We start from the raw sequence: 13891 nt of genomic DNA on the forward strand, positions 1-13891 counted from the left end.
GCTGTAGCGGGTGCTCGGAGCCTGTAGAGCCAGCAGGTGGTACTCTACTGTCGGCCGTGTCCGACTGTTGAATGCGTGCAGCCGGCTGGTCGAAGAGCTGAAGAACTAGAGAGGAGAGATCAGAACACCGGGGACGAGGTCAGACGGAGAAAAGGAGAGCCGCTTCTTGATCCGGGAGGAGATGGACGCACGACGCACCGCGGTCGCTTCAGTCACCGAGGTAAGCAGTTTTGCCTCCGCCGGGTTGTGACTCTCCGGGCACCGCAGAGGTGACCGGTGGACGCCGGTGGCCCGGACAGGACGGTGCGGACACTTAGCGGGCTGCAGCAGGCTCAGTGCAGCGCCTTGCGGTGAACCTCCCCCCCCCTCCCTCCCTCCCCCGGAGAGAAAAGCATCTGGTAGCTCAGACTGAAAGAGGAGACGGGGACACCGACAGCAGCGCGGGATTATTGTTGGATACAACACAAGACTCACTAAGGGTTTACACCGAAATGGGGTAAGTGTGTCGACGTGTGATTATGACATTTGATGGCAAAGGGCTCTGTTCACGTTTTGACCCAGATAAAATACTTGTTGGGTTAATGAATGCTTGAACTCTCTCTCTCTCGTTTGTATTGTAGAAAAGAAGTCTCGGTCACCTTGTAAGATGTTTCCTCACCACAGAGAAAGGTAAGGACACTTTGAGTGTCGGTGTGAACATCTCGTGCCATATGACATTTGATACTCTGACCACTCCACATGAACTAGAACAAAAAACTATTAATTCATAAACAGTGGAAAGTCAGCCTTAACTTGAAGAAAGTGAACTAATGGTAATCATTTCAAATGATTGTAATTGTGAAACACAGATTATGGGAACTTGCTTCAGATCAAATGATTTGTCTGTGCAGCTCATGTGGAGCAGTGTTGTGGTTTATTTTGCACTGACACACATTCAGCCGGGTCCTTTCACACTTGGCAGATCTTCTGTAACCTTCTTCCTCTTTGTGGCCCCAGAGTGTTCATACTGTCTGGTCCATACTTCTTAGTGCTCTCTTTAGTTTATTGCAGTGGTAAAAGGCCAATGAGCGATCATGCAGAGGACTAAGCAGGATTAAATTGCTCATTTTTCTTTACCATTAATGTCTGATTGGTTGAATGTATGTGTAGCAACAACGGTGTGGTTGCACTTCATTTCTTTTGGCAAAACTGGAGGATTGGTGCTAAAAAGTAGCAACCTTGCATTCACTGAGAAAATCCGGCGTCCTAATGTTTACCATCTGGTTATAAAAGATTTAGATAAACCAGATTGACGGGAGAAACCCAGTAAAGCAGATTGTCGCTACTGGAGATTGTGGTAGGAATTAGTGTAGTGGTTCATCATGAGGGGCAGCTGCGTCCCCCGTCCAATCACTACAGGCTTTGTTATGCTTAAAGACCTGGTAGCCCACATCCATCTGCTGAGGATGAAGGTCGAGTGACAGAACATCAACTATGACTGAAGATTTTCTTTGTCTTATGATAATTAATTGAATATCGTTAAGCACCAGGGGTGTCAAACATACGGCCCGCGGGCCGGATCCGGCCCGCCACGTCATTTTATGTGGCCCGCGAATTCACAAATACATTTTTGTAATAAAGCTCAATGTTTTTTTCCAGTAAAATATTATATATTTACATTACTACTGACTGATGATGTCATCAGGGTAACTTTTTTTTTTTTTTTAAAACTGGGGTCATGGAGTTTGAAAGATGAGGGCATTTAACAGGAAGGGGAAGTCTGATAAAAGATGCTGGTGAATTGCATTATGGGAACTGTAGGAAGCTTAACTCATGACAGGGAGTAAAAGTCAGGATATCTCGACCTCGTCTGCTTCAAATTTGATCCTTCTTATTTTAATCTGTGGTAGGACAAGACCCTAAACTTTAAGGAGAGTGCTCCATTAAAATATTTGATGTGTCTTTAAGTTGTGCTGCTTCTTGTTCCCTCTAATATTACGGTTAAATGTATGTCTATAGAAAGCCAGAGAACAAATCTCACTCCCTGCTTCAAACTGCACCCATCGCTGTCTCATCCCAGTCAGACCTCAGATCAGTGAATCAGTGGCTGCAGCAGGAGATCCACTGACCACAGGGAGGCTTACTGTGAGATGAGAAGGAGAATTTTAGTGCGAGTTATTGTCAGACTATCAGACCGGAGCGGGTCAGCCGTCGAAATGCCACCGTTCATATCAACATCTTTACAGTCAGTCCTTGAAACACTGTATTATGCTTTTTCTTTTATCATGATCTCCTGCGCCGATAAACACGCAGAGAGACCATTACTGGATTTGTGTGTCACTAATGGGGTCAGATATAAATGTACAATGACTGGCCAAGATAATGCAGTTCTATTGGGAACAGCCGCTGCAACGTACAATTGAGAGTCTCATCAATGTCGGTATTGTCTGTACCGAAAAAACATCAGCATTGGGTTTATAATCTGTCTCCCAGGTTTTAAAGACATTTCAGAGAGAAGCTGTTTACAGCGAACACCCTCAGTGCTGTAAGTCTGGAGCTCCTGTGTGCCATATTTGTTATGAAGGCACGGACAGTGAGATAGTCGGTCCAGTTTGATCGTCCGTCACGTTGACGTTGATCTGTGAGCTTGTCAATGATTTATTGAGCTACGTTATTCATGTTGTTTGCCACTTTAGCGGCGTGGCTCTATGGATGGTAATGTCAGTCGACTGGCCGTCCCACCACTTTGATCCAGACTGAAGTATCTCAACAACTATTAGATGTTCCACGAGACAGTCATGGTCCTGAGAGGATGTGTCCTACTGACTTTGGTGATTTGCCTCTAGTGCTACCAGCAGGTCAAAATGTGTCTAATACTTTGGTTTATGGCCAGATTTGTAAAACTAATCCCATCAGCCTCAGCTTTACTGTGTGTTAATCGCCAATTAGCTAATGTTAGCCCGTAGACATCAACATGTGAGCATTGTCATTGCGAGCCATGCAGACGTTAGCACTTACCACAAAGCACTGCTGTGCCACAGGGTTGCCAGCATGGCTGTCGACTCTTCTTTTGTGGTGTCTTGTTTTGCCTTTGCATTGGCTTCGATAGGAGTTTGTACCAAGTAGAAAAACACCAACAGTTTGATACACTGGGATTTCAGTGACAGTGACATTTTGTTGCATATTTAGAGTTTTATATTTAGCCATATGTAGGCTACTTTGCTTTATTTTAAATCAAAGTGTGGGAATACACAGTGCTGTAAATATACAGACTGGACACCAGCTGGAGCGGTATAAGGGAGGTAAAAAGGGAGAAAGACCTTTAGCAGTCTTGCTCCTCATACCACATGACTGTGGCTAAACCACCTCCCAACACTAGGGACTTTGTTGCTTTGATATATTTACCTCGTATCCAGGATACATCTCTGCAAATACTGGCAGGGGCAGAGCAGAGGGTGGAGGGTGAACGACTCGGGAGAGGGTCCAGAGCGTTTTAGTCAACATGATTTGCCAGCTAAGTCACAGCCCTGCATGGTGAATGACGCAGGGAAAAGTGTGGGAGACAGCCAAAGGAGGATTCCAGCATCTGTCCCTGGATGGCAGCGGCAACAGATGGAGACGTACCGTTGGGAAAATAGTGAAGGATCTCCCTTTTAAACAAAAGAGAGACACAATTTGAACAGAGTTGCATGATAAGGGGTTTAAATGTTTTTAATGCTCAAATCCGAAGCAAAAACGCATTCTTGTCGATGCAAAATACTTTTTCTCTTGTTTCGCATGATTTAAGAATGTGCAGAACTTCCTCCTCTTCATCAAAGTTAACTACATTATATTCAGCTACTTCTAAACCGTTGTGTCTACCGGATGTGTGAGAGGGTTTGCTTTTTGACATTTCCAAATACAGAAACAATTTTCTCATCATCATCATCATCCCTGTGCTTCCTCCTCCAGGGAGCAGCCCATCTTCAGCGCCCGGGCCCATGTTTTCCAGATCGACCCCGCCACCAAGAGGAACTGGATCCCCGCCAGCAAACATGCCGTCACCGTGTCCTTCTTCTATGATGCCAACCGTAACGTCTACCGCATCATCAGCGTGGGTGGCACCAAGGTGACGAGGAGGAAAATGATAGAGAGATGTGTGAATTCCACAAAGAAACTATCCTGAAATTATCTACGAAGACACATCAAATAGTTCCAGTAGATTTGACACATACATCTGACACAAGTAGTGTTATTATGTGGAAGAAATAAGAAATGTATAGTATATAAAACCCACTGTGGGTGTCAAACAAATCAGCAGCCGGAGCGTCTTTCTCGCAGGCCTGTGGATTTAGATTATGAGGAAGAGGCCACATCAATCGCTGGGGAGGGGGGGGGTAGGGGTCTATTTGATCTCCTCTGAGCACCTCTGGTCTGACCCACATTTCTGACTCCCAGAAGGCTGTGCGAGGTGGCAGTTGGTCGCTCAGCAGCCCAATCCTGCCAGGACTGGTGTCTGCTTCCACAGTAATCTTCACTGCTGCCGCCGCCGTCGCCGTCCAACATGTTGTGTCAAACATTTCACTGCAGAAACGGAGACTGTAGCGCTCATGTCAACATTTTTTGGAGGAGACAGAAGGACGAAAAAGCTCCTAAGCTGCCATTGCGCTGCAATTGTGGGATTTTAAATCAGGTCCATTTTTTTAAGGCTGGGGATGACGTAAAAAGGTTTATAAATAGGTCCGCTCTAATCATATTTCTCTCATGTGGAGGGGGGGGGGGGGGGGGGGGGGGTGGTTGCCTCTACTCTGAGTATACTTTGAACAATAAGACAATAATTGTGATGTGGCAGAGCTTCAGTCTTTGATTCGGATTGAAAAGAACAAACGTGTCTCAAGGGAGGAAGTGCTTCAAAATAGATTATTGACAGGAATCCCGGAGGAAACTTATTGCTTCGCAAACGTCACCACAAGCACAGATGTTTCCCTGCATTCTTTTCTTTTCCAGCAAACGCGTCAAACATGAAGGGTGCTGTGTTCAAACAATGACTCTAAATTACAATAGGAAAATAAATACTCAAGCTTCTCAGCAGTAGTTATTGTTATTTACTGCTGCAGACTCCAAAATGTGAATATTCAACAATATTTAAATGTATTTAACATTTTAGGTAATTCAATCAATTATGTGATGCCTCTGTTACTTTGTTGTTGTTACTATTTATTTATTTTTTCTCTTCAATTTCAATACTAAATCACTAGAGTATCGCTGGAATCTATTAACTGAATTTAAAATTATTTTACTCATCATAGTTCATCAATTTATTTGTTTTTGCACCTTTGCTGTTTTCCTGCATCAGAAAAAATTACAGTTTGTCCATAATAGTACCTTCGGGTCTGGAATGACAGGAATACTAATGCTAATTAATAATTTAATTTGATTTGTTCTGTCTGGATCTGCTGTTGAACTACATCCCCCTCATCTCTCTCTGTTATTCACTGCAGTGGATCCACCTGAAGAAACAATCTTTTTTTGTTTTGTTATCCCTGCATTTACAGGCAATCATCAACTGCACCGTTACACCCAGCATGACATTTACCAAGACGTCTCAGAAGTTCGGTCAGTGGGCGGACAGCCGGGCCAACACTGTGTACGGACTTGGTTTTGCTACAGAGCAACAGCTGCATCAGGTAAACTAACCCAATGTCAACAAAGAACGAAGTGCTGATGAATACTTTAGGAAATCCATTTTCTCAAATCCTCTCAATCCTTCCAGATTTCTGGAGGCCAGTGAGTGCTGCATTATTAATGTTTCATGACCTGAAACTTGTCCTCTTTTGAAAAGTTCTCCGATAAGTTTAAGGAGGTGAAAGATGCAGCTCGTCTGGCGCGAGAAAAGTCACAGGATAAAGAACTGGCCAACACAGCGCTCTCCATCGCTGCTCCACAGGTGAGAATAAAACATTTAAGAACATGAAAGTAGAGCGAGTCTCTGCAGGTATCGGGCAGAAAGTGTAGAACACAGTGTCATGATTCACAGAAACATCCAGTGATGCCGCTTTGTCATGTTAGGAGTGAGGAGGTACTGGCCAAGGTTAGAGCAATGCACCTCTGTTACTTTGCAGCAATTCAGCTATTACAAAGAGCCACTGTTATTAAATCAAAGGAGGGATGAAGAGAGAGAGAGGGAGAGAGAGAGGAAAGAAGACTTGGGTCACTTGTCTCAGAGGTGAGACAAAGTGAGGGAAACTAGGGCGATGGTAAAATTATCCCGTGCCGCTCAGCGGTGCGACGCTTCCTTATGCTGCCGAGAAGCCTCTGACTCAAACACTGTAGTGATGAACATGTAGTCAGCTCAGGGCTCTTTTGATCAATAGAGAATAATTACCCATCAGTTACATCTGCGTGGTCACGAGGAACTTGCCAATTTCCTTTTAATTCTCCGGCTGAACAGATTCCAAGTGGCGTCTCTCGCTCCACGTCTTTATCGATTTGATGAACACGTTGGAGGCGCTCCAGACACTTGCCAACTGCGTCAATTAATTGCGCTTGATGCTTGCTAAAATGCACCACTGCTTGCTGTTGTGATATTCTTGTAAAGGTCATTATGTTTGGTGAGCTTTGTGATGACATTTGACATGACTTTGTCTGTTTTTTTTCTTGTTCTCTCCACCTGATGGATTTCCTATGTAGTTCTCACAGGTGAGTCTGTCGTTGTTTTATCTTCTAACTTCTGAAAAAAAAACGTATTATTGGTAATTTTTTGGCACCACAGAAAAAGGAAATATGTGAGCAAATATACAAAAAAAAATCTTTCTTTTTATATTACGTCGGTCTCTGAACTTTGAATTTAGTCACACCTGCTGTGATGGGCTCATAGCTCTTATTTTATCAGACCGAAACAGACATCAGAATAATACATCCCACGGCACCACGAGTCCATCCTAGTTCTGCTGCATAGCTTTCCTTCATCTAAATGTGTTTTTCATTTAATCATTGCGCAATCTTCACTTTACTTTCATGTGAAAGCGATTAGGATCTGACAGTAGCTCTCATAAAAGAAGCGGCCTCTCTTGTGTCTGAATAACCGCTCGGTGTTGTGATGCTGCGTTGTGCTACCAGTAGAGTCCATTTACTGATGTGTTTCTCAGGACCTCTCTGATGAACTCCAGTCTCCACCGGTGATGTGTGTGAACGGGCCCGAGGACAAGCTGTTCCGCAGCCAGAGCGCGGACATCACCCTGTCCGCTGAGAAGGAGCGCATTAAGAAGATGCTCTCTGAAGGGTAACTGAGTTATGCACACACACACACACACACACACACACACACACACACACACACACACACACACACACACACACACACACACACACACACACACACACACACACACACACACATCACATCAGAGTGGAAACTGAAGGGAGCACAAACACTTTCTTCTCTAATCCAGAGTCTAATCTCTGATTGTTTTGTGTCGGTGTTAAGAATCTTTGGGGATTGTGTGTCTACTTTAAAAGTCTTGCATTGAGATTTGAAAGAAGATTAAAAAACGTATCCCTCATTTTATACGGGGCTCACAAAATTGTGTGGAACTGTGCTTTCATTTTAATGTTCGACTATAGAAATGGTGGTTTCATACATGTATAGATGTTGCAAGTTGTTAAGCTAGTGGGCTGATGGAATCGATAGAATACTTTAAAATGTAACACTGGATGCTTTGCACATAAAAACAGAATTTGGATCACATAGAAACTGCAAACAAACCTCATCCTCCATCTATCATGTTAAAAAAAGAACATTTTTAATTATGTATAATTTCATTTAAGGTGCTAACCTCAGATGTTAATGTTTCATCATAGAACAAGTGATTTTCATGAATAAATTAGGACATAAAAGGTAAAATCTTAGCACAAGGTTCCATTAACTAAAAAGTTTCCGGAGCTTTCAGCCACATCTCATCAGTGGATGGAGTTTTCATATTTGCTAAACTAAGCTAAGCTTTATACTAAAGAGACAAATACGAGAGCGGTATCGATCTGCTCATCTAATTCTTGGTAAAAGAGATACTAAGTCTATTTCCCAAAATGTCTCCACATAATGGTATTAAAGTATTTTATTTAGAAAGCTATAAATCAAATAGTTGAGAATAAATGTGATTTAGTCAGAAATTGATTTTTGTACCATTTTGTACCAACAGTTGTCTCACCAAACAGATTAATCATCCTCGCGATGCTGCTGGTGCTCACTGCAGTTCAGAAAATATCAGATTTTGTAACATCAGCTAAACTGCACGAGGTTGCTACAGATGTCATGCGATCGATACGATTGATTGCACCTTTGTTTAGTTACCTTTTAACATCAATGTTCCCAGCAGAGTTCACTGAAGTATTAACATGGTTTTCATGCTGAGGCTTCGTAACAGTTTGACGTTATTCGATTTGTTCAGCTTTTCAAGTCCGCGTAGAGGCCGTTGTTGAGGTTTTACTAATTAATAACATCAGATAAAGCTGGTAAACATCTCCTCATTCAGTCGGTTTGAGCCACTCAATGCTTTCACAGCCTGCAGTCCAATTATTACGACACAAAGCTGCTCCTTAATGGTTACCATGGTAGACTGTTGCCATGGGACAACCTCAAGCTTCCTCGATGTAAAAGAGACGAATCAACAGAGAACCTGCAGATTATACCAAATACCATCATTAAATGACTTCATGTCTCTTATGTGATGTATAGATTCAAGTGGCTTATAGGTGCGTCCATAAATTGTGAAGAGGTCCGTTTTACTTGTGAGAGTATACGATGATTGTATCGTGTATTGGGACTCAATACATTCAAACTGCAGTCTCAAGTAACATTCAGCTTCAAGCCACAAGTGACGCTTTATGCTCACGTTTTATGTGGAAGCAGTGTCAGCAGGATATTATCATTGTCATGGGAAAAACTACACAAGAAGACTCTATGATGCCATATTTACTTCGCAATAAACGTGGTTAATGACGACTATTTGATTAAATTTACTAGAGACACGTCATCGCTCTAATTTACTTTAAAAGATAGTCTCAGTGTCACATTGAGTCTTTTGATTAAGATGACTTTTAGATAGTCAGCCCTCCAGGATTACAGGATTACCGTGGGAACAGTTTGTTCTTCTTGTTTAAACTCTGGGAATTTGAATTAGTGTATCTTTGCTTTGTTATAAGAACTGTGAAATGACCTTCAGTCTGGACGGTGTGTGCGCTGCTGCAGGCTGCTGTATAGATTTCTTAACACTGTTATAGTAGCTTACTGCTCTAGTAGCTGTAGTATTCAGTAAATATTTTTCTCAATATTGCAATATTTTACACAAGACAGAGTTTGGCTTCAAATATGTATAATAAGTATGTGTCATACAAGCCATATTATCATAAGGCTTGCATTTATAATATTATATGCATCATGTAAATATGTGGTTTTTTCAGGTCTATCTGTGAGATTAACCTGGAAGCAGAGCTCTTCACTCTGCAGGACAGCAACACCAAACTGGTGGCAGCTTTGCATGAGGCTAATGCTAATGTGGAGCAGTGGAAGAAACAGCTGACAGCGTATCAGGAGGAGACAGACCGACTCAGAGAGCAGGTGAGCCTCTCCTGTGTCTGACAGGTACTGTGAAGCGTGCACACCCTGAACACTCAATTAGCAAAAATCTATTTCTAATTTAAAAGTAATTCAAATATATATATAAAAAATACATAGGTGTTAAATCAAGAGTGTACTTTTTTTAGACCCCCAGGTACCTAAAAGGTGCCCGGATTTCATACATATCACGTCAAATTAAATATTGGACATTATATCAATTATATATCGCTGGAGCTGTGAAGCTCTGCAGCAGCAGCAGACGCTCTGATTATTGCTAAAGTAAAGCTTTCGCTCAAACAACAGCAAGGTGATGCTGACCGGACTCTGTTGGTTTCAGTAATGGCCGAGTCACACGCCGCTCTCTGCTGAGAGAGGTCATGCTGGTTTTGATTGGCTCGTCACTTAATTCCCTTGATTTGAACCCACTTGTGTAACAAAATATAAAAGGACTGGCTGGTAACACACTTAATCATTCGTTGACAAGACTTGTGCTGCAGGCGGTTTCCCTCCAGAGCTTGAGTCGAGGTCTTCCCCTGCTGGTTGAACCGGTTCACCCGGCACTCAGCAATGTCACGTTTCACCACAAGGGAGTTTGTTCTAAATACCCAGAGCCTTAGGTGTGTTGTACACTTAAATTACCTCTCAGGTTCCAGTGAATTCAGATGCCTCTGGCCTCTCTATCCTCACTCATCAATAAAAGGTATTTTCACATTTGCTGGTATGGTTCCTCTGGGAGCGACCTCGCCTCAAGCTGACAATTACAAACCTCTCTGATTCAATGCTTTAATACCTTGATACCTTTCCATTATAGCCCAGCTTTACAGTATCGATCACTGATTTTTAATTATCCCCCACTCGTCTGGTATTTCAACAAGAAACAGTTTCCACCGTTTTTGGTCCACATCCACAAATTACTTCATACAAGTGAGAACCCTGTCTCCGTCTCCTTTGGACCGGGCTCCTTCCCTCTATCTGAGGAAGGGGACCAGCTGGCTGAAAATGGTTCAGGTCTCTGGGGTGGTGTGAGAGTGAGAGGGGTTTGTAGGACAGCAATATCCTACTTTCAATGCCCCAGTTAGGAAAAATGAAAAATCACCAGAGGGAGCTGGCATCCGCTCGCTTCTCTCTTTCTTTTTTTTTCTTCTTTCTACCGCTCCTCGAGTCTCAGCCATACATGGCTTGAAATAATCCAGCCTGTCTCTGTCTCTTAGAGGTTGTCCTTCTGTTTTTTTTCTGATTCTTGAGACCCAGACGACAAAGCAGTGAGGATTTCACTCCTGTTCATCTTGATAACATGGTTCATCTGCCTGTTGATGAATCCGAGTTAAAGTTGTAAAATGTTTTTACTTGTAGATTCAGTTAAGAAAACATGACGTGTGGATAAAACTAAAAACGTGTGAGGCTATAGAAATAATAAAACACAAATGACAAAAGAATTGGTAAAGAAAAGCAAAAATGAGAGTATCCAGAATTATTTTCTATTAGATTGGCTGAACTCAAATTGAAATAATTAGTCCCCCCTTCATTTTAATTAAATTCAGGCCTTAACGTTTAACAATACTGAAAGCTAAGATTTCCATGTGAATATCCCACATGCTGAATATGACTCTGTGTGTTGTAAGGTGGCTGAATTAGAGGCCCACGGAGGCCACGGCCCCAGTGACCTGCTGAAAGACGAGCTGACTCAGTCCCTGGAGGAGCTGGAGGCCCTGCTGAAGGCCAAAGATGAGGTTGGTGCTTATTGTTCCCTTTCCATCATCAGCTGGGAGACGGGAAGCTGTAAAGGTCATCACAGGTGTTGATGAAAGATTCCGTTACTCAAAGTGTACCTTTTAAAAAAAAAAAAAAAAAATCTTTTCCAGGAAATCCACATTTTGCAAAGCAAGAAAGTAGAGTACCACGAGATGGAACACGACCGGGATGAGGCCGTTCACAGACTACGGGTAGGCCTGAGATAACTACCGACGTCGTGGTACGCTTTCATAAATTGTGCACACTTCTGTTGAGTAACAGAGGAATAATCAACAGCCTCCTCTTCTCTGTAGGAGACGGAGATGCGCAACGCAGAGCTGGAGCGCCGCGTCCAGAACTCAGAGCAGAACCTGAATAACTCTCTGGAGGACCGGGATCGCATGGACTCTGAAATCCAGAGGGCCATCGAAATCCTGGACATCAAGATCTTTGACCTCAATGATCTTCGCCAGAGTCTGGTTAAACTCGTAGACAAATAAGAGGAAGGAAGGAAAATGGGTCAATATCCAACCCGAGACGGAACAGGTGACGGGGGTTAAAATATGTTGTGGCCCAAATGCAGCGCGGGAGTAAACAAAACAAAGATGGAGCTGGTCCCTGTCCTCTTCGAGCACAAGAACCACCTCGGCTGCAGGGAGGGAGCAGCGTGTACAGGGTTTTGCTTGTCCAGTCTAATGTAACGCTTCATGTTGCTTTCAAGGGTAACATTCAATGCAATAAACCAACTTTAAGGTAAGTGCTTAACACCGCTAGACATTTAATAAAATTGGTGCTTGTAGTTTTTCATAAGTATGACTTTTGTACACCAAGTGGCAATGCAGTGTCAGTATGAATAAGAGGCCTTGTGTTGTTTTTTTTTAAACTGACGGGTGATATTTTAACATCTTTAGAGCAAAACGAGTCCATGAAGTGAATGCAAGTAAAAAAGAGCACAAGACAAAATGACTTTAAAGAGATTTGCCTATTTAACAGCCTGCCTAAAATATATAATTATTACTGAATTAACACTCGTTTGATTTGTGCAGAGATACACTTGTGCATGGTCTTATAGATACCCATGCATAGTGTAGCAGCTGTTGTCTTAAGTGTTGTTCAGACAGAGTTGTTCTAGTTGGTGATTTTCCCACAAGAATAAGCAATGACATATATGTATGTATCAGTAAAATGTATGCCACACAACTTAAACATTAGATCTTAATAGTGACACCAAAGATCAAATGTGAGGAGCAGAGTCATCGATGAGGTATTTCAGTCTGTTATCACATCTTCATTTAAGCTCGTAAGAATCCTTTTAAATCTAAGATCCGTGACAGTAACCTGTAAGTAGAAGTGATACAATAAGTAATTACATTTAGGATAAATAAGTATTAGAATTACAGATAAGTGTAACTGGTCCCGTCTGAATAATGATCCTGTGCATCACCTCTGAACAATCCACTGACGTAGTAACTTCTTCAGGATAGACGCATTCGTGGAACTTTAGGAGACATCTTCTGCCTTCTGTCATTTCTCAGCGCGTTACCTTTAGCTGTGGACAAAGTGCCACACGCCTTGCGAGTGTGGCTGGACTGTTTGAAAAGTGATGACAGTCTTTCATCACACAGACTCTATTGGTTAACATGATGCTGTGTGTGTGTGTGTGTGTGTGTGTGTGTGTGTGTGTGTGTATCTTTTCAAGCCTTATTGTTCTATTTCATGGATGGTTGTTGATAATCATGCCAGTCTGTGTCTCAAACTTTGAGCTGTTGTCATCGCAGTTTGGAAATAAAAGCAAAGAATACACTCAGTCTGTCATTTTTATGAACCGTTTCCTTGTGTTAACAGTTTTGTTCCCCCGTGGTCCATCTGGTTTACGTCTACCATGAAATGATTTATATTATTTACCTTTAGTGGTTCATAGGCCCAGCCACAAAATCCAAATTTAAAAGTCAAATTGATTAATTTGTCACACAAACCAGCAAAATATTGTGAAGAAAACTGTAACTAAGAAACCATCTATTACTCAATCTCGCTTGTCAACATGTTTTATTGACAATATTGATTCCAGCCGTCGACTTCAACTTCTTCTCGGGTCCGACGTGATTGGTGCGGCCGCACTTCTTCTTGCGGCAGTTGACGGCACGAGGATGTAAAGCAGCACAGCAGCACCTGGAGGAGCAGACTCACCCATGAATGTGTCGATGTCTTCATCTCGCTTTCTCTTTTATAAGCACACAGCTAACACCAATCACATCTCCACCTCTCTTAATGTTCTACTGTGTACTTAAAACTCAACCAACAAATCTACAATGTGATTACATGCCAAGTCCAGTGGTTGTCAGACTCTCTTCAAACATTTACAATACAAGCATTCAAATAAAGTTGATATTTTGTCCCACCTGTGAGTTGGTGCTCGTGCCGGTCATGGAACGTAGTTTAACGTTGACAGCTGCCATTTAAATTGCCTCCCAGTGGTAAGTGAGTATATTATAGGATTAATTTTGATGTGGATAGTATTGTAGAGTTAAATACTGCTGATGTCATCTGACGCTTTGTTTATGTACACCTACCTTCCTCTAATTCCAG

At 42.4% G+C, this 13891-nt stretch overlaps 1 protein-coding gene across 1 annotated transcript; it reads left to right on the forward strand.

The window, feature by feature from the left end:
• The first annotated feature begins 128 nt into the window (after nt 1-128).
• Nucleotides 129-13099, forward strand: LOC306706629 (homer protein homolog 3-like). Its single transcript, XM_079173774.1, has 11 exons — nt 129-496; nt 621-669; nt 3931-4087; nt 5514-5645; nt 5801-5905; nt 6649-6657; nt 7107-7240; nt 9418-9574; nt 11197-11304; nt 11437-11517; nt 11620-13099. Exons 2-11 carry the CDS (start codon nt 647-649, stop codon nt 11803-11805), a joined length of 1092 nt encoding a protein of 363 aa, XP_079029900.1. The 5' UTR covers nt 129-496; nt 621-646; the 3' UTR covers nt 11806-13099.
• The last annotated feature ends 792 nt before the right edge of the window (nt 13100-13891 follow it).

Source organism: Pholis gunnellus (assembly GCF_910591455.1).
Source record: "Pholis gunnellus genome assembly, chromosome: 14".
NCBI classification, from domain to species: domain Eukaryota; kingdom Metazoa; phylum Chordata; class Actinopteri; order Perciformes; family Pholidae; genus Pholis; species Pholis gunnellus.

Bases quoted from the DNA above. Each gene is read 5' to 3' on its own strand.
- LOC306706629 (XM_079173774.1), top strand. From the start codon at position 647: ATGTTTCCTCACCACAGAGAAAG. The intron at 4,088-5,513 runs GTGACGAGGAGG...CTGCATTTACAG, and splicing joins TCAGCGTGGGTGGCACCAAG to GCAATCATCAACTGCACCGT. The intron at 11,305-11,436 runs GTTGGTGCTTAT...AATCTTTTCCAG, and splicing joins TGCTGAAGGCCAAAGATGAG to GAAATCCACATTTTGCAAAG.